This window comes from Rhinolophus ferrumequinum, chromosome 16 (assembly GCF_004115265.2).
Source record: "Rhinolophus ferrumequinum isolate MPI-CBG mRhiFer1 chromosome 16, mRhiFer1_v1.p, whole genome shotgun sequence".
Lineage (NCBI taxonomy): Eukaryota > Metazoa > Chordata > Mammalia > Chiroptera > Rhinolophidae > Rhinolophus > Rhinolophus ferrumequinum.
The window spans coordinates 30,260,245-30,285,760 of record NC_046299.1 but is presented as its reverse complement, the minus strand read 5'-3'; the positions used below and the strand labels follow the sequence as shown (position 1 = coordinate 30,285,760).

Sequence of the window (25,516 nt, the reverse complement as noted above, 5' to 3'; positions counted from 1 at the left end):
TGGAACAGCTCACTTGGTGAGCTTTACTTCTTGCAGTATGCGGGATGGCTGTTGTTTAACAAACAGGTTCCCAGGACTGGCAATAAATTCTTATATTTTGCTCCCTGTTGGATGAGAATAAGATACGGATCCAAGGACGTTACCCACATCCATTTCCTTTTGTCCCCCAGTCTCTATATATGCATTCGACGACACTCTTCAGACTTCTCTCACTCTGCACCTATTCTGCCCCTTTAATACTTTTCCTCATTCTATCAGCAGCTGTCATGGGAAAGGAAAGAGGACATTTGTTTCCAAAGCCTCTGAGCTTCCTTTGGGGCAGGTGCTACCACAGAATACATTTCTCACAGAAATAACTATTATAATGATTAGATACCCTTGAGTAGTCCATAAGCCTTTTTAAATTTATAATGTGGTTACAATGTTATGTATTTATAGCAGTAATGCTTTTGCTTATTGTAAAACTAAATCTTGAATTCAGCACAATATTTGGAATGTAATTGTGGATGAGAGTGAAACTTCAGGCAGATTGCGGTGGGACTTTTACAGACAACTGAGTGGCATTTTCCTGATACCTAGTGTTTTACTAAATAGGAGTGGGAGGCTGAAGAAAGGTCATACAGATAGAGGAGGGTGCAAAGAGTTACCAAAGTAGTCAAGTTCAGGAAAATGAGAAGAAAGCAAGGAGATGGAGACTGGGAAAATACAGGCAGAGGTCCTAGGCAATGCTGAGTCAGTTGGCAACACTTGCTAGATAATCTGGCCAACAGAAGCTGGCATTTAACAGCAGACATATTGTGATTGCTTTTCATGACCAGGATACTGTACAGGTTGTGATGTGACTGCTTGAAAAGTTAACATTTTATACCAGTACAAGTAGTGTCAGGATGCATTGTTACTTTCACACTCAAACCACATTGAGAATCTTTTGTTATTTTAGTCTCTGAGTGTTTTTTTAAATGAATTTTTTAAACTGGAGTATATTTAGTTGAGGGCCACTAGGGTGATAGGAAGTCTGGAAACCATCTGATAAGGATAAGTGAAGGAGCTGAAGGTGTTTAGACTAAAAGAAAAACATAGTAGTTGCCTTCAAATATTGCAGAGAAGAATGTTAATTATTTTTGCTCCAAAGAAGCCCAATAGGTCAAAATTTAAGTGATTTTGATACATTTAACTTAATGTAAAAGAGAACTTTCTAACAACAAAGTATAAAAAGTTATGTTGGTTGAAAGTACTAAAAGAATAAGTAGCTGGTTCACCTTCTGCAGGAATGCTATGGAAGGGATTTTGTATTTGAAGAGAGGTTGAACTAGAATGACTTCTGTGGTGCATCTAATTCTAATACCTGGAAATAGCTAAAATTAAAAAGACTGACAATACCAAGGATTAACAAGGCAGTAGAGCCTGGAACTCAAACATTGCTGATGGCAATGCAAAATTAATACAACCACTTTAAAAAGTGTTTGGCAGTTTCTAATAAAACTAAACATATATCTACCAATGACTTCCTCACCTAGGGATATATGCAAGAGAAACGACAGCATGAGTCCATAAAGAGACTTGTACATGAATGTTCATAACAGCTTATTCATAATAGTCAAAAACTAGAAGTAGTCCCAATGCCCATCAACAGGATGATGGGTAAGTAAATTATGGTATTTCTTATACAATGGAATGCTGCTCAGCAATAAAAATGAATTATTGAGACAACATTAATGAATCTCAGAAACATTGTGTGGGAAAGAAGGTAGACACAAAAGTGCATACTGTGTTATTCCATTTTTATGAAATTCAGGAACAGGTAAGGGTAATACATGGTGCTAACATCACAATGAGTGCGGAAATTGTCTATGGAAGGAGCATGAGGGAACATTCTGGGGTAATGAAAGTGTCTTATATCTTGAATTGGGTGATGATATCACGAATATGTACATTTGTTAAAACGCCTCAAACTACAGTAGTTCCCCCTCCCCCCAATCAGCTGTTCTGCTTTCAGTTACCCGCAGTCAACCGTGGTCCAAAAATATAAATGGAAAATTCCAGATAAGTTGTTTATAAGTTTTTAATTGCGTGCCATTCTGAATAGTGTGATGAAATCTCGCAGTGTCCCACCCGGGACATAAATCATCCCTTTATCCCACGTATCCATGCTGTGTATGCTACCTGCCCATTATTCATTTAGTAGCTATCTTGGTTACCAGACCGACTGTCGTGGTATTGCAGTGCTTATATTCAAGTCACCCTTATTTTAATTGATAGTGGCCCCAAAGGGCAATACTGATGATGGTAGTTTGGATATGCCAGAGAGAAGCTGTAAAGTGCTTCCTTTAAGTGAAAAAGTGAGTACAGTACAGTAACATATTTTGAGAGAGAGAGAGAGAGACGTTTATATAACTTATTACAGTATATTCTCATAATGATTCTATTTTAGTATTAGTTATTGTTGTTAATCCCTCCCTGTGTTTGATTTATAAATTAAACTCTATCATAGGTATGTATGTATAAGAAAAAAACATAGTATTTATAGGGTTTGGTACATCTGTGGTTTCAGGCATCCACTGTGGAGATATATATATATATATATATATATATATATATATATATATACACTTAAGAACTGTGCATTTTATTATATGTAAATTATAGTTCAAAAAAGGAAAAAATTAATTCTTGGAAAAGATACATGTTACATCTAAAACTTCATTCTTAACTGTTTTTAACGATTAAAGAGTTAAATAGGCCTTTGTGGGTAGACCTAGCAACCAGCTATTGTTTCTTCTATGGGGAAAAAAATGTATTCTTTTTCTGAAATAATTGGTTTAAGAACAGAACTTTGGGAACATACCTGTTTAAGCTTGCATGATGTTAAATTACAGAGTACTAATAATATAAATTCTCTTAAAAATTAAACACTAGTTATACGCTTTACTTTCCCAGCACGGTGCCTGTGTAAATGCAATGGACTTGTGGCAGTTCACACCTCTTCATGAGGCAGCGTCTAAGAACAGGGTTGAAGTGTGTTCTCTTCTGCTAAGTTACGGCGCAGATCCAACACTGCTGAATTGTCACAATAAAAGTGCTATAGACTTGGCTCCCACACCACAGTTAAAAGAAAGATTAGCATGTGAGTATAAATGATGAATGTTTAGCAAGGATATTATGATATCAATAAACAAAAAATGTTTTTTTTCTTGTTTGTTTCTAGAAATTTTTAAATAAAAAATATTTTCCTTAGCCGTGGATATGTGTTGTTGCTCAGAGTAGGATATTACTATAAATCATTTGGAAGTTTCTACTTATTCTGCTCTTTAGATGCTATGAAGAGAAAATATATTTGTGTTTATTTTTTCAAATCAAGTTAAACACTTTTTATATGTATTAGTCTTATAGTTGGTATGCTTTTGGGAAAAAAAATTGGGATTTTGTTCCTATCTTTGATGTAACTTTCTAGTTATAATCTGCCATGAAATTAGTGTTATTTGTAGAATTGCCATTTTATAAACATAGTCCCCAGATTTACCATTTGATATTCTTCAGTATCTGAGCACTTCTGTGGTTCTCTGTCTGCAGCTGAAATAGATGTAGTAGAAAATTGTCACCTAATTCAGATATAGTATTGCTATACATAAGTAGGAAACTTGTATAATTCTGGAGTTACAAAGGATATGATGGGTAGTTTCACAAATCTGATGAATAAAACAGAGGGATTTCGAGAAAATAACCCTCTTTCATTTGTTCATCAGTAGATGCCTCTTGGAAATATCCAGCTTGTCTAGTCCCCAGTTCTTTGATGTGAGAGCAAAGCCATCTGCTATTTCCATAATGTTAGTACAGGGACTGTGATCACTTTTTATTTTATTTTTTCACTGAGAAAAGTTCTGTGCTTTGGATAATTCTCAGAACTCTCTGGTCTGGGAATATTTTGCCCTACCACAGATACCTCCAAACCAAAATAGTCCTTGAGTTGGCCGTATGCTAAATCATGTATGTAATTGGGGATGGACTGGGTCATAACTGAGAGGAACAAGAATACCACTGTCTCCCTTTTCAGGGGTTATGTTTGGTGTAAGCGTCTTTTACTAAGTTCATGTAAGGCCCATCAATTTGATAATTCTCATGCAGATTTAAATGCTTTTTCTTTATCTAGATGAATTTAAAGGCCACTCTTTGCTGCAAGCTGCACGGGAAGCTGATGTTACACGAATCAAAAAACATCTCTCTCTGGAAATGGTGAATTTTAAGCATCCTCAAACGCATGAAACAGCATTGGTAATGTTTCAGATTTAAGTTTTTAAAATACAGTAACCAGAAACATGCCAGAATAATGATAATGTCCTACTTCTGATGATGATACAGGATAATTGTCATAATGTTCTACTTTTAGTAATATGTTTTAAAAATCTATGCTTTTTAAAGATTAATGCCTGCACATAGTATATAAAGAAAAAATTTCAAACAATACAGGAAAATAGACAACCTCACTCCCCAAAAGGCAGTGCTAGTATTCATTTGAGTATCTTTCCAGAAAAAAGTTTTATTTATATACTGGCATATGTTATGTGTAATTTTTTATTATCATACATGATACATACTATTTGCTCTTTTAGTATAAAAATTATAAATGTTTATGATTGAAAATGTTTATGATTGAAGCTACTGAAAATAATGAGAAAGAAAATAATTCTGCCGTCGAGATAAAATCACTTGGTTTTCCTTCAAGTATTGTGATCTTTTTCAAAATTAGATCTGAAGTCTGTATATCTCCCCTCTATACTGTGTGAATGAAGTATGTGAGTAGAGGCTGCTTCCCTGATAGAGGTAATAACCTCTGTGTGGAACTATAACAAAGTAAATGAGAACCAGGCAGTCCGGAAAAGCTATCAGAGAAGAATGGATAAAGTAAGGATAAGTGATGGAAGATAGGAAAGGGACTGGTGTGATCAGAGGCACCTTAGAAGTAGAAGTTTAAGAGGAACAAAGTCCTGCTATATGAATTGCAGAATATACTTCGGGTGAGGGAAGATGACCCTGAGTAAATGAATGTGTTTAGGGGCATATTTAACTCATAGTAGCCTTACTTTCCTAATATCTTTTATGGTTAATTTTCTTCCTTATGCCATGATGTAAACTATGTGAAGGGTATGTAGAAACCTAGTTATAAAACATTTTAGACCTTTTTGCTTCTTATAAAAAATTTCCAAGTTAAAAAAATAGCTACAGACTAATAAGATATGCTACTGCAAAATTAAAATCATAACAGCATTAAGATGGTACAGAGAAACTTGGAAAAACTGACATGGAAAATTTTCTGGTCTGAAGAGTAAATACTACATGTTGTTTTCCCCTAAATACTCTGCTATTAAACAGCTTTTTTTGTTATTAACTTTAAAACATACTAGGAGTTAAGTATTGGATAGTTGTGGTCAGGGGCAGTGTCTTCCATGTTTCCAAAGATTACAGGCCCTGTCCTGGGGTGGAGCAAAGGAGTAGGGGTGCAATTTGAAATGGATGTAATCAAGAATTCTTGGAAATACGTAGTTTATTTCCGTTCTGTGTGCTACAGTGATGTCCTGGGATGATTACTCATAACATACTAAAGGAGCTATATTCACCAATTAGAAATGGTTTATTGAGGGCAATGAAATGATTTTGTTGTCAACAACATTAGAGCATGAATCTGTAGCAAAGTCATGATGATCAGCTAAGCTTTATTATTAACAAGTCAAAACCAGAACAAATTTCATGTGTACTGTGTATTTAGATGTGTAGAACTTAGCTTAACAATTATCCAAAACATTTATCCCATGAATTTTCAGGTTTCAATTTTATGTTAACATATATACATACATTGATTTAGTCATTCACTCATTCAGACATTTGTTGAACACCTGTATGGGTATCATCCTGGATGTTGAGGATGCAAAGATTTGGGACGCGACCATGACATACTTATTAGGTTTGTAACTAGCAAATCCCTACCTCTTGTCTCCCCTTCCTCCTTGATACATGATAGACATAGATGCTGCAGCACCCAATTCAGTGTATCATTTTCTACCACTGATTTAGCCAAACAGGTAATCTAAGCTCCTTATTCTGGAGTAACTGTTTGAAAGAGAAATAAACACTACTCATCTTGTCAGCTATTTCATTGGTGCTATTACCAAGCAGATTCCAGAGCTGATGAGTGCTGTTATTTTATGTAAAGAAACCCCAGCCTTTGGAGTGTTTTGTTAATTTAACCTTTAAAAAAATATCATAAACATTTTGCAATATGGGAACAATTTTGAAAGGAGTATTGATCACATAAATTGGAATTTTTCATCACATTAGTAGTGGCTTTTTCAAAGATGTAACACAACTATAAAGCTTGATCAGAATATTTAGTAACAGATATCATCTGGTAAATAAGTTTTTCAGGCCCTGCCAGAATTTAGTAATCGTTGCACGTTCTGTCCAATAGAAACTCTTTGAGTAGCAAAGTTTAAAAAAAGTTAAAGCCAAAAGTAAAACAAAGAAGTGAAATAACTTCTCGGTTGGAAATATAAAATGTTCTTAAATAAAAATCAGTCATATATCGTCCATGATTAATGCTGCAATTTAAATTATCTAGCATTGTGCTGCTGCATCTCCGTACCCCAAAAGAAAGCAAATATGCGAACTGTTGCTAAGAAAAGGAGCAAACATCAATGAAAAGACTAAAGAGTAAGTATGCTTTTAATAATCAAAAATTATTGACAGTTTATTTTTTTGAAAATATATTCATTGTTTGGCTGACTTTTTCTCTTTAAGATTCTTGACCCCTCTACACGTGGCATCTGAGAAAGCTCATAATGATGTTGTTGAAGTAGTGGTGAAACATGAAGCGAAGGTATACTTCTTTTTGGTAATCTTTGGTAATCCAGTGAATTATTTCCTATTTAGCAGATGAAATGCCTGACTTCCAAAACCTGTTTACTCTCTCATAAGTATTACTTTTTCTCCTCTTAATCTATACTTAACAATAGTCCTGCAGGTACTTTATTTAATTTTTTTCTAAAAAGCCTATAGATTTACTCAAAAGTACATTATTCCTATATGTCCTTCCTTCTGTATATATCCTTCCTTCCTATATATCTATTCCTTCTAACCGTATCCCACTGGTCAAGATATCCTTAAGGTCTTTTCCTAATAGTATATTCTTCAGGAAAATATCCCTAGCTAGAGATGTACTGATTCTGGTCTATCATCTTTTCCAGTCTTTTATCTTCTATTCCTTGATTACTGGGGTGACTTCCTGTTGTTTACCCCAACCACAGACTTTCTTATGCTCTGTTATTTCTGTGACTAAGCCAGAAAACTTAGAACAGGAGGAAATAAAGTAAATTATTTTATTAAAAACCTAGCTCCCCATATTGGGAAGTTACTGGGTTTTAGTTGGCATTTGTACACAAAGCATATTAGTCATGGAATAATTATGTTTTTGTCAAGGCTAGAAGTCGTCATTTCTTACCCAGGAATTTAAAAAATAATAATAATAAAAGAAACACATAGCATCCCAGATTGGAAGAGATGACAGTCACCTAATTCAATAGTTTCACAGTTTTTAGCCATAGGTCCTTGCCTTCTTTAAAAAAATGTTCAGTAGAAATTGGTTATATAACAAAGAATGGAACTGCTCTGAGTAAAAGGAGAAGAAATACAGATCCCTTCCCCCAGGTGGCCCCAAGGCTCTTTTCTAAATGTGCTTTGCATAATAGTTTTCTGATCTGTCCTTCCTTGTGTTTCCACTGAAGGAACCACTTAGAATTCTATAATTTCTTTTTCTGTTGCCTCTCAGTGTCTTGATTTCTCTTTGTTTTGGGGGAATTCTTAATAATGTATAATCTCAATCTTTCCTATTGTAAATTATTGAATAAAATAAAGTTATTTCTGCTTGACTGCTTGTCATACTCATTTGTCTGTTCTATAACTTTTCACTGATTACTTTTTTCATACATGTGATGAATTACTAGAAGTCTCTCGGGGTGCATATTAAATTTGAGTTGTGAAACTCGATGAAATAGTCTTAACGAGGGTGACCATCCATCCAGGTTTGTCCAAGACAGGGATTTCCAGAAACACAGGACTTTAGTGCTAATACTGGGGAAGTCCCAGGCAAACCAGGACAAGTTGGTCACCCTAATCTTAAACAGAGTGGTACCCAAATAAAGTTTTCAAGTGGTTATGTTTTTCAGTGAGTTTTGGTATGTGAATAAAAAGATTGATGTGAATAAAATGCCCTGAGCATTTTAAATGGCTTTTTCGGGTTCCATAAGCCTGGAGACTAGCTGTTTATAGTCTTTGGACTCACATTATAGTTTTTGGACTCATTGAGAAAGTCTTAACTATATCCCTATTTATTCTCCAATTCCATGAATATGAATTGGACAGTGTCTCAAAACACACTAGCGGCCTCAGGATTGTTTACTGAGGAACTTAATTTCTCAGTTATGTTTTAAAGAATTATTTCCCTGGTAGGGAAGAGTGGGGATAGGGATGAGATCGGGGTGCTACAGGTAATTTTTATTATTAACACTTTCAAAAATAGAATCAAGTTGAAAGAATTTTATAGAGAATAATTATATGCCCATCACCTAGATTCTGTTACTAACATTTTACTGTTATTGTTTTATTACATATCATCACTTTCCCCCTCTTACCAGTATATCTCTTTTTTTTTTTGACACATTTTAAAGTAATTTGCAAATGACTTTGAACTTTTCCCTCCCTAAATACTTCCACGTAGGCATCATCTAGAGGTCAGTATTCATTTAAAGATTTTTTGGGATGTAAAATTTACATACAATGAAATGTAGAAATCTTTAATGTACATTTACTGAATTTTGACTAATGCATACACCCACGTAACCAAAACTCACCAAGATACAGAATGTTATCTCATGACAGAGAAAGGGCCCTCCCTATCCAAGATAATCTCCACCCCTAAAGGCAATAACTGTTTTGATGTTTTTCTACATAGATTAGATTTGCCTGTTCTAGACCTTCTTGTCTGAAATCATAGGATATATACTCCTTTGTAAGGCTTTTTCCTCGATATAATGTTTTGGAGATTCATTCACATATCCATAGTTTGTTCCTTTTTATCGCTCAGAAGTATTTCATTGTATGAATATACCATAATGTTTATCCCTACAGATTATTTTACATAAAAAAGATTCAGCCAATAGAACCACGTGTTTGTAATTTAGGCTCTGGCTTTATTATTGATTCTTGTCTATCTTGGAGTTACTCTCCACATTTCTGGACCTCAGAGATGCATAAAAATACATGGATTAGACTTTCTTAGGCAATGTCTAACTCTAGAAGCTGTGTCTAATAACTTTAATGCCAAACACAGCTGTTACTCAACATCTCACGCTTTTAACCCAAAAACTGAGTCTTCCTTCTGATGTCATCCTTCATGAATTGAATTTATGCCCTAGATTTGAGCATAAATACTTGCTTTAGCACTGGATTATAGGCTTCATAAGATAATAATTGAGAATTTTAAATTAGTAGCAAATGTTAAATCCATGATTGGATGGTTTAAATTTTACGTTGAAGCTAATTTCAGTTTTTTCTGCATTGTTCAGGTGAATGCTCTGGATAATCTTGGTCAGACTTCTCTGCACAGAGCTGCACACTGTGGTCATCTGCAGACCTGCCGCCTCCTCCTGAGCTACGGGTGTGATCCTAACATCATATCCCTTCAGGGCTTCACTGCCTTACAGATGGGAAATGAAAACGTGCAGCAGCTGCTTCAAGGTAGAAATTAATTTCCTAGAAAATCTGATCCCCTGATTTTAAAATGTCTTTGCCTACGTCTCTACATTTTACTAAAAGTTAATGGAGTCTTCGACATTTCAAATCTCATATGAGAAGGAATGTAACAGATCAAGTCTTTCGTACCTTTAACAGTCACCCTTGATCAAGATCCTTATACCTGCGGTCTAGAAACCACCTTTTGAGAAAAACACTGCTTGAATAGATGAAGGCAGGTTGATAAAAACCTCTTGGAAACTGACAAAACCGTGAACTAACTACAGGACTGCTTTCAAGATTACCTTTCAAGTATTCCCATGATATACTTCCCCATATACCATGCATTTGTTTCAGTGTAGGTTTTGGGGGTATGGCACTAGTCCTGTTCGGTCGCCTAGTGAGGGACATTTACAGTCTTGATAGTTTTGTGCTAAGTGCTATTACTTAACCTTTCCAGCTACTTTCTTAGAATAAATTATCAAAGTACAATTTTCAGGTCAAAGGATAATATGTAATTGTCAAATCACCTTTTAGAAAGGTTGTTATATACCATTTTATACTCTACTACTAACCATGTGTGGTAGGACCTGTTTGCCTTGTCAGCACCAGGTATTATTATTCTTAATCTTTTCCTTGGGTGAATTTGTGTATATGTGTGAATTACAGAAGTCATAGATGCTTTTTTAATACAAATTTTAGAAACTGTCATTTTGCTCCTCCATTTCCTTTTTGCCCACTAATGAATGAATGGAAAAAAAGTGTCATTATTTGGCATTTCTAAGATGTATGTTGCAATATTTTTCCCATTTTTTTTCTTTGCCTTATAACTTTTTAATGCTTTGTTTATTGCCTGGCAGATATTTTTCCAAAGCAATTTTGGTTCTGCTTTTGATGTACTACTCTAAGATAAATGATGTACTACTCTAAGATACTCTACTGCAAGATAAAAAATAATATTCACCTATATTTTCTTCTATATATTCAAGGTGTAATCTTTATACTTGAGTCTTTAATCTATCTGGTATTTATTTGTTCTAAGATACAAGGTACACGTTCTCTTCTTTTTTATGAAATTTATATGAGCTGTGAAACAGAATTTTAGACCAGAAAATGAAAATGACTTCTAATACCTTCTAGTCCAACTTCTCTCTTTTTAGAACTAGAAAAATCTGAGTCCCGGAAGGTTCAAATGATTTGTCCTAGTCAGCTAGTTAAGGAGGAACCATAGTTAGGTCTCCTAATTTAATATTTTTTCCACCATTCAACAGGCTCGGTTTTAAAACAGGCCATCTTTTATTATTTTATGTTCCCTTACATTACTTAAACCACATTTTATGATTATTCATATTTATATACATTTTGCTTGTGTGTGTGTGTGTGCGTGTGTGTGTTTCAAAAAACAGTTCTAAGGAAGTCTTACTGTTTTCCTCTACTACCATAGGGATGTCCTACGTAATCTACCAAACTATAAAAGAACTAGACTGCCAGATAAGATGCCTCCCTTAAAAAAAGGTTTGGTTCCACCTTCCAAGTAGGAGTTAATCACTCTTTTTCTCTTTTTTTAGAGGGTATCCCATTAGGTAATTCAGAGGCAGACAGACAATTGCTGGAAGCTGCAAAGGCTGGAGATGTAGAAACTGTAAAAGTAAGATATGATCTTATGTTTTTTGTTAACTTTGGGTTTGTATTTTGACAGTGTTTAATGAAAATGTACTGTTACAATGAAGAGCCTAGTTATTTATACGTACATTGTTTTAAAAGGTAAATGACGCTAATGTAGTTTTCTACAAATACGGATCGTTGAGTAATAAACTTACTAAACTTACTAGTTTCACATACATCTCTGTCAATGCAGCACAGTCACGTTTAAATAACTTCGTGTTTATGGAAATGAACTTTGTTTAAAGAACCTATACATTATCACTGTAAAAGATAAGGTATATCAAACTATTGTCCATTATTGTTTACATATGATATACCCATTGAGGTTACACCCACTGGTAGTTGGTTTATTAAAGGGCTTAGTTATTCCTGCTTTTAGGGTAGGATAATAAAGAGCAAGGGTTTTTACTAATGTTGATATTCTTTCAACTTTTTGTGCACCATGATTTATCATCTGTGTCGCTTTTCTTCCCCAGACATTTATACTTTTCATGCAAACTACTCTTGAGTATTTTGAGTGTTACTGTTATAGTCTTTCTCAGCAAGACTTCCTCATCTAAAACAAAGAGCACAAAAAATTATTCGATTGACTATTTCTTATTCTCCAAAGGGCGGTATATAAGCAATAGCATTCTGGTAGTTAATTCATTCTATATAGTGCAATAGAATTCTCTGAATGCAGTTCCTTGATTACTATCATCACTGTCATTTCTAGAAACTTGTTAGAAATGCACATTCTCAGGCCCCACCCCAGACACTGAATTAGAAAATCTGGAGGAGAGAGCAAATTCACAGGAAAATTTGAGAACCACTGGTTTCAAGCATTACTTCTCAAACTTGAATGTGCTTACAGATCACCTCTGGATTTTGTTAAAATGTAGATTCTGGTTCAGTAGATGGCAGTCTGACATTCTTAGTTTCCAACAAGCGTTAGTTCATGCTGATGCTCCTATGATGCAGTGTACCTCTACATATATTTGCCAAAATGGAAGTTAAAATTGCTGATAATTGATAACTTAGATTACCTTTCTGTAAATAGGAGTCATGGCAATGATAAAATTTACTTAGTACTAGCTTTAGCAAACATGATACAAGGCGTAGATGAGAGGGATTCCAATAAATGACAAAATGAGATAAGAAAAAGGAGTAGATAGTTGCTGAGGATGCTGATTTGATGAGACAAGAAAGTAAGTCAGACATTTGAAATTTCTACTGAATGAATGAAAGCAAGAAGCCAGAACGTGTAGCATCATGTGTATACTGTGTTCCTTCCTATAGAAGTTGTGTACTGTTCAGAGTGTCAACTGCAGAGACATCGAAGGGCGTCAGTCGACACCACTCCATTTTGCAGCTGGCTATAATAGGGTGTCTGTGGTGGAGTATCTGCTGCAACACGGAGCTGATGTGCATGCTAAAGACAAAGGGCAAGTACCATCTGTTGCCGTGGCCTCTCTTTCCTTTATGTGACCTTTTTAAGAAAATCTGAAAATATTTTTATGATAGTTGGTAGCTCTTTTAAGGAAGTCTTTCCAACACTGGCTTACATATAATTTCTTAATTTCAGTTAAAATTGTATGATGGTTAGCATTTATATACAGACTTATTTGCATAATGCCTTGTAATATTAAAATGGGCAAGGAGATTATGACATTAATGTGATACTGATTTTGAATATAGTAAAATTTTCAATTTGCATTGAGGATATTTGAGTTCTTCCAGTTTATCGTAAAATGATTTTTCTTTAAAAATACACAATTCTCAATTATAGATATTGAGTATATAGATGTTTATTATATTCTCTGAATTTTAAATATTTCCTCCCTAGCCCCCCAAAAAATAATTCTATTTATGCTTTCACTAAATTCTTAGGTTCTATAAAATACAATCAGTACAATCCCTTGTGCAGTTCAAGAAACTTATCAGCTATATGTACTTATTTAAATTAAACATATCTTTGTGTTGCATTGCTTACTTAGCTTTTCATTTCAGAGGCCTTGTACCTTGCATAATGCATGTTCTTATGGACATTATGAAGTTGCAGAACTTCTTGTTAAGCATGGTGCAGTAGTTAATGTAGCTGATTTATGGAAATTTACACCTTTACATGAAGCTGCAGCAAAGGAAAATATGAATTTGCAAACTTCTGCTCCAGGTATATTTAAGTACTTACTATGGACAGTGTATTACATAGAATGTGTTTGATATTTCGAATAACTCTTAACATAAACTAGTAAGGGGATAGAAAGAAAAGTTACGTAATTCTCTACCTCGATTTCAGAATAAATGTCATGAGCAGTATTTTAATCTGTATGTTTACCAAACACAGATTTGTTACTGTATAAAGTCAGCTATCATCATGTAACAATTCTCTGATTATCTTAATTTTTCTTATTTAGTACTTTAACTTCAAAATAGTTGATGGATTAATGAAATACCTTATTTTTTAATGTAGTTTAATATTTTGACTATATTATCATAGAAGCCCAGTAATATTTAACTGTCTCTATATTCTTTTCATAATTTTTCTGTGTATTAAATTGAACGTTAATAAGAATCATGTTAACCTTTAAGGTAATCTAAGTATAAAATAGTTTTCTTTGGCATAGTTACATTGACTCTTTTCTCATTGACGAAAGGCAAACTTAAGGCAATTCATCTCTTCTCTTTTTCACATGCCCAGCATGGTGCAGATCCTACAAAGAAAAACAGGGATGGAAATACTCCTTTGGATCTTGTTAAAGATGGAGATACAGATATCCAAGATCTACTTAGGGGAGATGCAGCTTTGTTAGATGCTGCCAAGAAGGGTTGTTTAGCCAGAGTAAAGAAATTGTCTTCTCCCGAAAATGTAAATTGCCGTGATACCCAAGGCCGACATTCAACACCTTTACATTTAGCAGGTAAGTGAAGTTTCACAGATTTAGGCTTGCAACACCTAAGATTCATTTAACCTGAGTAAAATATTTCCTGAAAGTAAGCTTAAGAGAGTCAATTGAAATGCCTTTTAATACCACCATTATACTCTAGTGTATTTGTACAGGACAACTGTTCTTCACGTTCACTTTAGTACTAGTATGTTACATTCAGTAAAAACAATTGAAAGAGGCTCTGCCAGTCACCATGTACTTTGGAACCTTTATTCCAGGTCATCATATTGTTTGAGTTATCTTTAATGAGTGAGTTTTGGCTACAGAAACTTCAAAAGTATTCCTGCTTGAGCCAGCCTTCCTCATGAGAAGCTAAAGCTTTCCCTTCTAATGATAGCTGTTAAGCACAAGCAGGAAAATATCTTAAAAGACTTCTCAGAAGTTACATAAACCTCTTGCCAGTTATTTGTCGTATTAGTTTTCTAGGCCTGCCTTAACAAAATACTACAGACTGTATGGCTTAAACAACGAAAACTTACTTTCTCACAGTTCTGGAGTTCAGGGTGTTGGCAGGATCAGTTTTCCTGAGGCCTCTGTCCTTAGCTTCCAGATAGCCACCTTCTCACTGTATCCTCACATGGCCTTTCCTCTGTTGTGAACACATCCCTGGGGTGTCTCTCTCTATGTGTCCTAATCTCTTCTAAGGACATCAGTCAGACTGGATTAGGGCCTATGGCCTCATTTTAATTACATTACCTCTTTAGAGGCCCAATCTACAAATACAGTCACATTCTAAGGTACTGGTGGTTAAGGCTTCACCATATTGACGCAGTGCACCTTTGTTTTTAGTGCAGGTACACAACCTTGTGGTTTTTACAGCTTTTACAGCTGCATTGAAGAAGCTAGAAAATGGGCCATTAAAATCACTGAGTTACAGCTAGTACTTCAGTGGATTTGCATCATAGGTATATTTGACTCATACAAGTTTATCTAAACACATGGTTTAAAAGAGAAAAATGTAATATAGGTGTTGCTGCCATTTTGTGTGATATCGGAAATGAAAATCTACTCTTCTCTGAGTTTCTTTCAGTCTCACAGGCTGGTAACTGTGTTCCTAGTGTATAAGGGATATTTTGGTTATATGAGATTTTTTTACCTTTAAATTCTCACCCCATGTAAGTTGGGGACCCCACTGTCCAAGGAAAAGAATTACTCCATCTGTGTGTCTGTTAGAGAATTTGGAAGTGATAAGCCACAAATGCTAATAACATGGTGATAAAAAGCTTTTCTACTTCCACTGGCAATCAGGAATTTCTGTGTAGTTCATGCAAGACAGATGTGACTTGGCCTCTGATTTGAACTGTGCTGTGCATATTTATTTATATTAGCTTTTTATGGTAGCTTGTCTAGAACATTTAACATTGCTGTTTAAGTCTGTGTTATCTTTGTAAGTGGCAAATATGTTGTAGACACAAAATATTTCTGCCCGTTTGGGCAGTGGTATATCTTGAGACCTGGAAGGACTTTTGGATTCACTGTAATACTTAGCTTATGATAGTTGAGTGGTTTTGTTTTTCTTTACTTGATCTTACTTAAATTTTTTGCTTTAGATCCTTAAGCAAAAGAATAAAAACTACAGTAAAAATAAATTTAAATAAAATATTATGAATTGTTTTAAATTTCAAGTGATACCTGGTTTTATGTCGGCAAAGTTAGCTCCAGATTTGCTTTCCGTCTATGAATATGTGTCAATAAAATGTACTTTACCATAAGTATATGTACTAAGAGAGCTGACAGTTCCCAGGGTGACAGCAGAGAGCTTATGGCATATTTATAAAATACTATGTTTTACTTCATAGCTTTAGCAACACTTAACAGGTTCTGCTACCAGACTCGTAGAGATGTGTACCCCTAAGTTCTCTAGCAAAAAGCATGTCCTTATGGCCTTCTGGGGAAATGGGGTCCTGAAACCCATGCTGGGTGCTGTCTCCTCCTCTGCCAGCCACTTGTGTTCCTAACTTGGCTTTTGTATGATTGGATGCCTTTTACTTTGTAGCCCTTGAGACCATGCACCAGAGCTGAGTTCAAGAAGTTGTATATAACAACCATGAAGGCAGGGACTTTGGTAAGAAGGTTTCAAAAGGAAAGATACAAGCCAGTCAGTCAGTATAAATTTGAAAGTGTCTAAACGAATGTGTGTCATCACTGAAAGCTTCTAACTTGAGGCCAGCGGGCAGTTTTTCCATAAGATAAAATTTTCATAGGCTACAATGGGGAGTTTCAGATTTTTATAGTCTCTTTATTTTTATAATAATGCTTATGCTTTATATAGAGAGTTACATATATGTAGCTATTTTTTATATTTTATATAAAGTAATTTTTCTTCTTTCCTAAATCAGCTGGTTATAATAATTTAGAAGTTGCAGAGTATTTGTTACAACATGGAGCTGACGTCAATGCCCAAGACAAAGGGGGACTTATTCCTTTACATAATGCAGCATCTTATGGGGTAAGTTCTTTTACGTTTACCTTTAGAAATCTCTGACATTTTCAAAGTAAAAATCAGTATTACAGTTCAAAGTTTGACTCTCATTTTATAGAGAAGTAAATATGAGGGCTAAAGAGGTTAAATAACTTTCAAGTTTTAATTCTGAATCCTTGTGAGCGTGCTGTGTGGTGTGCAGCACATTTTGTCATTCATTTTATTATCTTCCTTAGCACCTCTTTTATTTTCACTGAGATGTTGGTGCCCAGGAAACCCACTGGGATTCATAGGAACCTGTAGAGATTCAGATGCATTGTTCCTGACTTTTTACAGTCCTAAATGTTACAATCAATATTGATCATCTTCAGTAGTATAGTTTGAATAATTGAGGTAGGCTGCTGGTTTATAAATTGATGTTCAGCAGCTTTAACATTTGAATAAATGAGAAATTGTTGAAGTCATGTTAGTTTAGTTCCCTTTGCAGAATTCTTCACATTTTCTAGATAGTTTCTCAAGTTATTGAAATGTCTACTGTAATTTTTAATTACCCATAAATTACAATGTTGAGGGGAAACAATTTTTCTTTTCATTTCCGACTAAGTATGAAAACATGGAAAAATAGGTATATGGCTAGTTTCTCTTTAGAAACTAAAGTGTGATAAAATTTCAGACTGTAACAGGAGTATTTTCTTTTACAGCATGTAGATGTAGCAGCTTTACTAATAAAGTATAATGCATGTGTCAATGCCACGGACAAATGGGCTTTCACACCTTTGCATGAAGCAGCCCAAAAGGGACGAACACAGCTTTGTGCTTTATTGTTGGCCCATGGAGCTGATCCTACTCTTAAAAATCAGGAAGGACAAACACCTTTAGATTTAGTTTCAGTAAGTGATGGGCTCTTTGAAAAATCTTAATGTTTTTCTCACTTTTTAAAATTCACTTGGTATATATAAAATGTCTTCGTGGTGAATGTGGCAAAATCTGGTTTTTAGCCCAATTTAAATGTAGGATTTCTTTGGTATTAATATATAATAAGTAAATAATAGGATTTTCATCAGTTATTGTGTCCTGAGTACTTTGGGAAATGGGAAAAAGAAGTCCAACTGCTAATGTTATTTGGGGGAAAAAATAGGCACAGGCCCTCAATGGGTGCTGTTAACAGTGCATAGAGTGCAAGATAGTACAAGATAATGGGTCTTGATGAAGTCCCCAGCTGGAGCCATTGCCCTCAAGGGCAATAAAGCCTGCTTCTAGTAGAGCTTCCCTTCCCTTCCATTTTCCCTCCTCCAAAATTTCCTATTCTTTATTCCACCAGAACTGTTGAAACAAGCTTATTCTTCCAGTTTACTCTAGAAGTTTACTCTAGAAGTCCTTTTCCCTTCCTCTCACTTGTGTAGAAGTCTCCATTCTAGCCTCTGCCTCTGCTTTGGCCTCTGTGCCTCTTTTGCTGCCACCACTGGAGAAATTGACCAGAGCAGTGGAGGGAAAGGTAGAAGAAATTCTTGAGTTAGGAAGAAAGGGAAGTCTCTTCTGCAGACTGCGTTGTACTGAGAAAGATTCAGTTGTTCCAGGTTGCATTGAGGAGCTGATGTAGTTCAGTTGCGTTGGAGGTTAAATAGATTTTTCTCAGTTTGACAACCCAACCATATCTGCAAGATTTTTTCGGGGAAATGGTTTTCCCTTTCCAAACTATCTTGGAAGTGAACTTTTCTAAATCAATCTGCCCATTTGTTATGTTAGTCCATCAGATGTAATTGACAATTGAAGCAAAGTGCTCTAGAGAACATATATGGGCTTTAGGGTCAAACAGACCTGCCTTAGAATTCCAGCTCTGCCACTTATATATCATTGCCCAATCTTGCAAGTTGCCTAACCTCTAAGCCTCAGTTACCTCGTCTATAAATGGGATACAATATATCTGGTTAATATGAGAATTAAATGAGGTAAAGTCCTTGGCATGGTGTCAGGTACATAAAAAGCACCCAATAAATGGTGCTAATGTCATTTTAAAATTTTATATACAAACTATGTGTGCAATAGGAGTCCTCAGACTTGAGGGAAGAAAAAGCTGAGGATTGGAATAGGTGGTATAAATGATTAACCATGAAAACAAGTACTGATGTACTTCTTGCGGAATGTTAATTAGTGTCTTAACTGAGCATTAGGAAAGAATGGTATATGTCACTAATTAAATTTATGTACCAGTAAATTTGGGGATTTCTTTTCCATTCTAGCAAATTTGATTAAAATAATTACCTTTGTTACCCCAAAAAATGTTCAATTTTGAGAAACAGATATCGTTTGTTGAATATTTTCCAAGAAATATAAAGAATTGTTATATTTGTTAATGTTCCATGTAGGTTGATTACTTCTTTCAGAGTAACTGCAATAATGTTAAAAGCTGTTACCTTTTTAAATTGGTATTTCTATAATTCATTTCAGTGCTTTTCATAGTATCCAAGTTATGATTTTATTTTCATGCTTTGCCATATTTAAGTTTTATTTTGATTCTGTGTGTCGTGGAAGAGATTTTCTGAATTACATTTTATATTTAATAAGTTGAGCTAAATATCACTTATTTGTTTCACTTTTTAAAGTAACCTTTTTTTATAATACACAATTCTAGTGCATATCTGCTGCATTGTTGTCACATTTTTAAATGCATCCTATTAGGTATAGTAGAATTGTAAACTCGCTTATCACAGATTTCATCTCTTTCTGACATGTACTCTAGGCAGACGATGTTACTGCTCTCCTAACAGCAGCCATGCCCCCTTCTGCTCTGCCTTCATGTTATAAACCTCAAGTACTCAATGGCATGAGAAGCCCAGGAGCCACTGCAGATGCCCTGTCTTCAGGTCCATCCAGCCATCAAGCCTTTCTGCAGCCAGCAGTCTTGATAACTTATCTGGAAGTTTTTCTGAACTGTCTTCCGTGGTTAGTTCAAGTGGAACAGAAGGTGCTTCCAGTTTGGAGAAAAAGGAGGGTAAGACATTCTACAAAAACAACTTTCTAACTTGTATTGTAGCCAGATATTTGGCATTTGGCATGCTAAGAAGTCTTTTTTTTAACCTAAATACAACTGTTAATATCAGATTAATTAATATAGTCTCAAAGTTTTAGACTTTTATTATTTTCCTTACATTATTATTAGAATTCCTAATGAACTTTCTCCTTCCAAGTTGAGAGATTTAATGTTACTAACCTACTCTTCAGTTGTAAATGTGCTTTTGGAAAGATTTAGAAGTCCTTTTGGTTAAGTAGTTATGCCTTTATTTATCTCTTCCAGTGTATTGTTGTAGACTTGTGAAATACTTCTTACACCATGTCAAAATACCCAATTTTGAAGATCGTTCTTTAAAAAGGAGAGAAAAAGACACACACATACCTGCATCCCCTATAAAACCATTCTCTTTTTACTTTTTATTTGTCAAAATTTATCTCACCCTATGTGACTTTGTGGAACTTGTTTTCATAAACTTTTTTGTAAAGTAGCTTACAGCCTCAAAGATAGAGAAACTTCTTTTTTTTAGTGGAGATAAAATTGACATATAATAATAGTTTCAGTTGTATGAAAACTTATAAAAATACAGTTAAAATAATTTTTTTTTGTAATGAAAAGATTTTTTTAAAAAAAAAAAAAAACCTGAGAGTGCCCCGTTGGTTAATTGCTTCTTCTAATGATGATGTTTTATAGCTTTCTCTTTGCAATTTTTGATGTTACGTTCAGTATTATATCCCAAGTAATTACTAATATTTTGCTTCATTTTTACTTAACGTATATAGTAATAGCACAAAACTTCGTTGTTATAATGTTGATATATCATTATTCTGATGTGAAACATTGTTGTGGATGTTTTTTTATTTTCCAGTTCCAGGGGTAGATTTCAGCATAACTCAGTTTGTAAGGAATCTTGGGCTCGAGCACCTAATGGATATATTTGAGAGAGAACAGGTGAGTAGATGAGTTTTTTCCTTGGTTTGGTGTTTTAGGAAACCTCAAGGAAGAGGTAGGACATACTTGAAATGCTCTGAACCATTCAACCTGTTTTGAGAGGGAGCGTTTTTTAAGAAACTGAAAATCACTTACTCTTCTAATTTGGCTGTGATCTTGGAATTTCTATTTAGTTTATTAGCATGTAAAAATTGACTATTGGGTAGTAATAGTAAAATAGCTTTCATGAAAGGAAGTTTACTTATTCAACGCTTAAAATAAGTTATCTTTAAGCCCTGTTTGTTCAGTTCTGTTCTGTCAATCACTACCCACTTTAAGCTGACACTTTGCTAGCCTCTATGGAAAGGTATGTAGATATGCAAACTATATATCTGGACTTTTCTAGAACAGTCCCAATTTACAGTACTCTTTTAGAATATAATTACTGAATTTTTGGTTCAGAACGTATACTTACTATGGATTTGTACCCTAAGGAACTTTCGAGCTAGTTATGGAGCTATAGCAAGAACATATGAAGAGTTAAGTTTTGGGCATACATTTTAGAAATTCCAATAAGAGACAGTTATTGCGAGCTGTACTGTTTAGGGAAAGCTTCGTGGACTATGTATAAATAAAACAGATTTTAAAGAATGTCTTGTTTCACCAAGTGGAAATATACATTTGAGATAAAAGGGTTAGTCTGAACAATGATGCAAAAGTACAAGTTAGCATAGCTTGGAGAAATCATTGAAGGTATTGTATAAATAGGTTGGATGTAGAGGGATGGTGGAAAAGATAAAATAGTGTACCTAAATATGGTTTATTTGAAAGTGCATTATTGTATGGCAATTTAGTTCTCAGGTTCTTATTGCTAAATGAAAATAATGATATTTTTGGCCCTTTCATGACTCAGCTTTCTGTTTTAACTCGGTTAGCTAATTACCCCAAACTTTTCAGTTTCAGTTTAACAACTGGTTTATTTTTATCCCTAAGCTATTCTAAATAATTTGAAGTAAATGTATGAATCTAATACATTGTGAGATCACCAATATATGAATGTCCACCAGATGAGTAAGTCTTCTAAACAGTTTATCCTCTTTTGTAGATCACTTTGGATATATTAGTTGAGATGGGACACAAGGAACTGAAAGAGATTGGAATCAATGCTTATGGACATAGACACAACTAATTAAAGGAGTTGAGAGACTTATCTCTGGACAACAAGGTATTTCATTTTAAATCATTACTATCATTAGTTTAACAGTTTACATAAAAGCAGCCCTCCACTTACTAAATGATAATGTAAAAATCTGTAACAGAGAGTTCATTAATAGGAAAAGCACTAATAAGGATTTGAGAAACTTGTAATCAAGTCTTAACTCTGCTACTGTTAAGCTTCCTGAGCTATTGCTGTTTACTGTGTGAATTGAAGGAAATTTCTGGGCCATTCAGAAATTTGGGGATTGATTTAGCTCTGAAGTTACATTTCTGTTATTTGTAGTCAGTTATTTCTGAAGTTATTCTAGCTCTAAAATTTTATGATTCTAAAAGATCTGAAACTTGGATATCTCATATGTTACGGTAGTAGGTAATGACAAGGTGTTCAGGCCTGCACATAAAATAGTTTGTAAATCTCTCTTTTGTTGTAAATAGCTAAATCCTAAAGGTATGCAGTGAAAATACTGGGAAACAATAATGTTGCAACTGAGGAAGTTTAACAAAGTTGTTGAATATTTTTATTTCTTCTGAATGTTGATACCTAAGGAAAATGCAAGTTGTATTCATTCATCAGGTATTAACACTTCCTATGTACCAGGTCCTGGATATAATAGGGGGAATTAGTGTCAAAATCATATTTTAACATCCTTGTGAACTGAGGAAATTATTTACCCTGGGATTAGAGCATCTGTAATTGAAGTCCTGGCTATACAACTAGGGTTAAAGATAAACCTCCACTAGCAAAAAATGAAGGAATTTTCAGGGAAGAATGTATGCTAGACAGGATAGGGTCCATCTCTTGAAGAAAATAAAAGAGTACCTCTAAAAATTAGTTGATTCAAGCTAAGGCATGCTTTAAACTGGAGTTCTGGAACAGGATCAGTTAAAGGTAGATGCACTTCATTTGCTTGGTAGGGACTAGGGCAGAATGTTTAAAATGGGAGGTAGTCTTGGGTATTTCTAGTATAGATGACAAAATTTTATAAGATAAGAAGAGGAAAAACCCATGGCTCCCTGGGTGTTAGTAGTATACAATATAAATAGCACCATAATGAAGAGGAACTAGAAACCTCAGTTGTGGACTGCCATTGTGACTCTACTAGAATAATACTGATCTGGTAGGGTAGCAGTTGCCATTGAGTACTGGAATAACAAGGGTCATTTAGGAAAGCGGCAGGTTAAAAAAGAAAGCAGGCAGTGTCTGTACATTAAATACATCATAGTATCTGGCACGCAGTTATTAAGACTTCATTGAAATGCTCAGGAAACGATGACAGAAACAGACACTGCCTCTAAGTGACAGAGATACTACCTCTATGCCACTTCTGGTCCTGTAGTCATTCTGATACACCCAGCTACAGTTGGGTAAGAACATTTATTCCTACATGGAATAGAAACATGGTCATAACACAGAATGTTTTCTGAGCTGATACATCAGGGTCACTTGCCTGCGTAAAAAGTTATCATCTATCTCATCTTCATTTGAAGCCAGGATTCTGTACCTGCATTATACCGAATTTGCAGATTGGAACTAGTGGTAATCTTGTGACAGTCTCTCATCTTGCTGACCTAAAAGCCATAGCTATCATTCAGTGCATCAAGTCAGTAGATAATTTGTCCTTATCTTTCAGCATTTTCAAGCATCTTTCTTCTGGGTGGTCTGAAGATGCCTTAGTTAAGCATTTGTTGGACTTGATTCTGTTAAATCTTTATTCTGTAAAATACTGACCTCTGTATAGTCTCCAGACTTCCTCTAGACATTGTAATTCAGCTGTACCTATAAGGCTGTCAGAGTTTGGCATGTTGGTGGTAGTCTGGTTATTCGGACCAGAACTCAGAATAGTGCTCTTAATCTCTAGAGGCAAACCACTATGCATTGACCCAGCAGTAAAGGATTTAATCCCTACCTGGGAAAACAGCGGGAAATAATTTGGAGATCTTGTTGCAGAAATTAAAGGAGAATTATGCCGTAAATATACCAAAGAAATTAGAAAATTCTATTTAAGATTCCATTTTAAAAGCTTTTGTGAGAATAAGATACAAAAATCTATACGGTTAATTTTGACCATTGACATTCGGAAAATACAACAAATTCATTGCTGAGTTAAAGAATCTATTATGGGTTAGAATAAGCACTCCATAGTTAGTAAATTTTATGGACTTCTCATTCTAGGATAATTTTAAATTACCTGAGGCCATGCAAGTTTTCTGTCATAATTCTTCCTCATCCCATGTTTCTCTGAAAATAGACCTAGTCGGACCATCAGCTCTAATGTGTCTTTTGGAGCAAAATTATATTAAAAATTAAATATATTACATTAAAATAAGACCGGGTCTTATGTAATATAATATAAGACTGGGTCTTATATTCATTTTTGCTCCAAAAGACACGTTAGACCTGATGGTCCAGCTAGGTCTTACTTTCCAGCTAGGAAAACACAGTAATTACAAACAATAAAAGGACTAAATGCTGAAAGGGCTGCACATTTAGTAAAGAAATAATTTGAAGAAGAAAATGTGTGACAAATTTATTAAGAATTGGAGATAAAGAACAAAGATGTTCTGAAACTATTCCCACAAAACCCTTATAACTTGTCAGTTCAAATATTAGTAGTTTAAATGCAGTGTGGTGTTCTAGTTTGGATCCTGGAACAGGAAAAGGACATTAGTGGGAAAAATTGGTGAAATCTAAAATGTTTTTAAAAATTGGTCGTAAGCATCAGATAAATCAGATGGTTATTTTTGGTTGATGTTAATTGGGGTTTTTTTGGCAATTTTTTTTTACCTTCAATTTCATTGGCTAGGTCTTAACCCATACTTAACTCTGAACACTTCTGGAAGTGGAACAATTCTCATAGATCTGTCTCCTGATGATAAAGAGTTTCAGTCTGTGGAGGAAGAGGTATGTTCCTATAGCTTAAATAAATATTGGTTCAATAGCTAAGTATCCTGGAAGTTTCCAGATCTGCTTGAAAGTGTAGTAGGGTTTGTTAATTGTCTCTAACTCTACCATCTGGAAAGTTTAAAATCATTTAAGATACACTCCCTCAGTAAACCTTAATTCTGATAACTTGGTTCAGCACTACAGTTAACACTAATACAGAGTTCTGTATTAGTTAGAGGTTGTTGTCATTTGTGGGGAAAGGCTAATGTTCCACTCCCTTCACTAAGGCAATTGCAACGCCCAGTATCCCAGACAAAACCCAGAACGTGGATACTACTTATCCAGGAAATTTTTCTTCCAGCTCTCTTTCCACAAAGTTCTTGAATCCACTGAAATCTTTTAATAATGCCTTCCACTTTGAAAACATGTGCCCTATATGTCACAGTTGAGCACAGAGATACAAAATTGAGTGAGACTTAGTTCTAAAACTCAAGAAACTCCCAACTCGCAATGAAATACAAATTGTGCTTTATTAGGACAAAACAAATAGGAACAAATAAATCTTTGTTGTTTTTTAGTATGGTGTTTAGCTTTGTTTAGCTCATCTATGCATCCAATTGTGTTTTTCTTCCTTTAGTTTGCATTACATAGTTTCACCTATAAAGACTGTTTTCAGATTGATT

At 34.7% G+C, this 25,516-nt stretch overlaps 1 protein-coding gene across 1 annotated transcript in view; it reads left to right on the top strand.

Annotated features, from left to right (window-relative positions):
- Nucleotides 1–25,516, top strand: part of TNKS2 (tankyrase 2) — a 53,954-nt gene that overhangs the window by 19,705 nt on the left and 8,733 nt on the right. Inside the window, 18 exon segments of the mRNA XM_033130249.1 lie at nucleotides 2,938–3,124; nucleotides 4,148–4,269; nucleotides 6,611–6,702; nucleotides 6,790–6,868; nucleotides 9,612–9,783; nucleotides 11,346–11,425; nucleotides 12,721–12,875; nucleotides 13,443–13,562; nucleotides 13,564–13,594; nucleotides 14,123–14,342; nucleotides 16,709–16,818; nucleotides 17,493–17,681; nucleotides 19,532–19,661; nucleotides 19,664–19,783; nucleotides 20,670–20,752; nucleotides 21,837–21,912; nucleotides 21,915–21,956; nucleotides 24,754–24,851. Coding sequence (XP_032986140.1) covers nucleotides 2,938–3,124; nucleotides 4,148–4,269; nucleotides 6,611–6,702; nucleotides 6,790–6,868; nucleotides 9,612–9,783; nucleotides 11,346–11,425; nucleotides 12,721–12,875; nucleotides 13,443–13,562; nucleotides 13,564–13,594; nucleotides 14,123–14,342; nucleotides 16,709–16,818; nucleotides 17,493–17,681; nucleotides 19,532–19,661; nucleotides 19,664–19,783; nucleotides 20,670–20,752; nucleotides 21,837–21,912; nucleotides 21,915–21,956; nucleotides 24,754–24,851 — 2,106 coding nt within the window.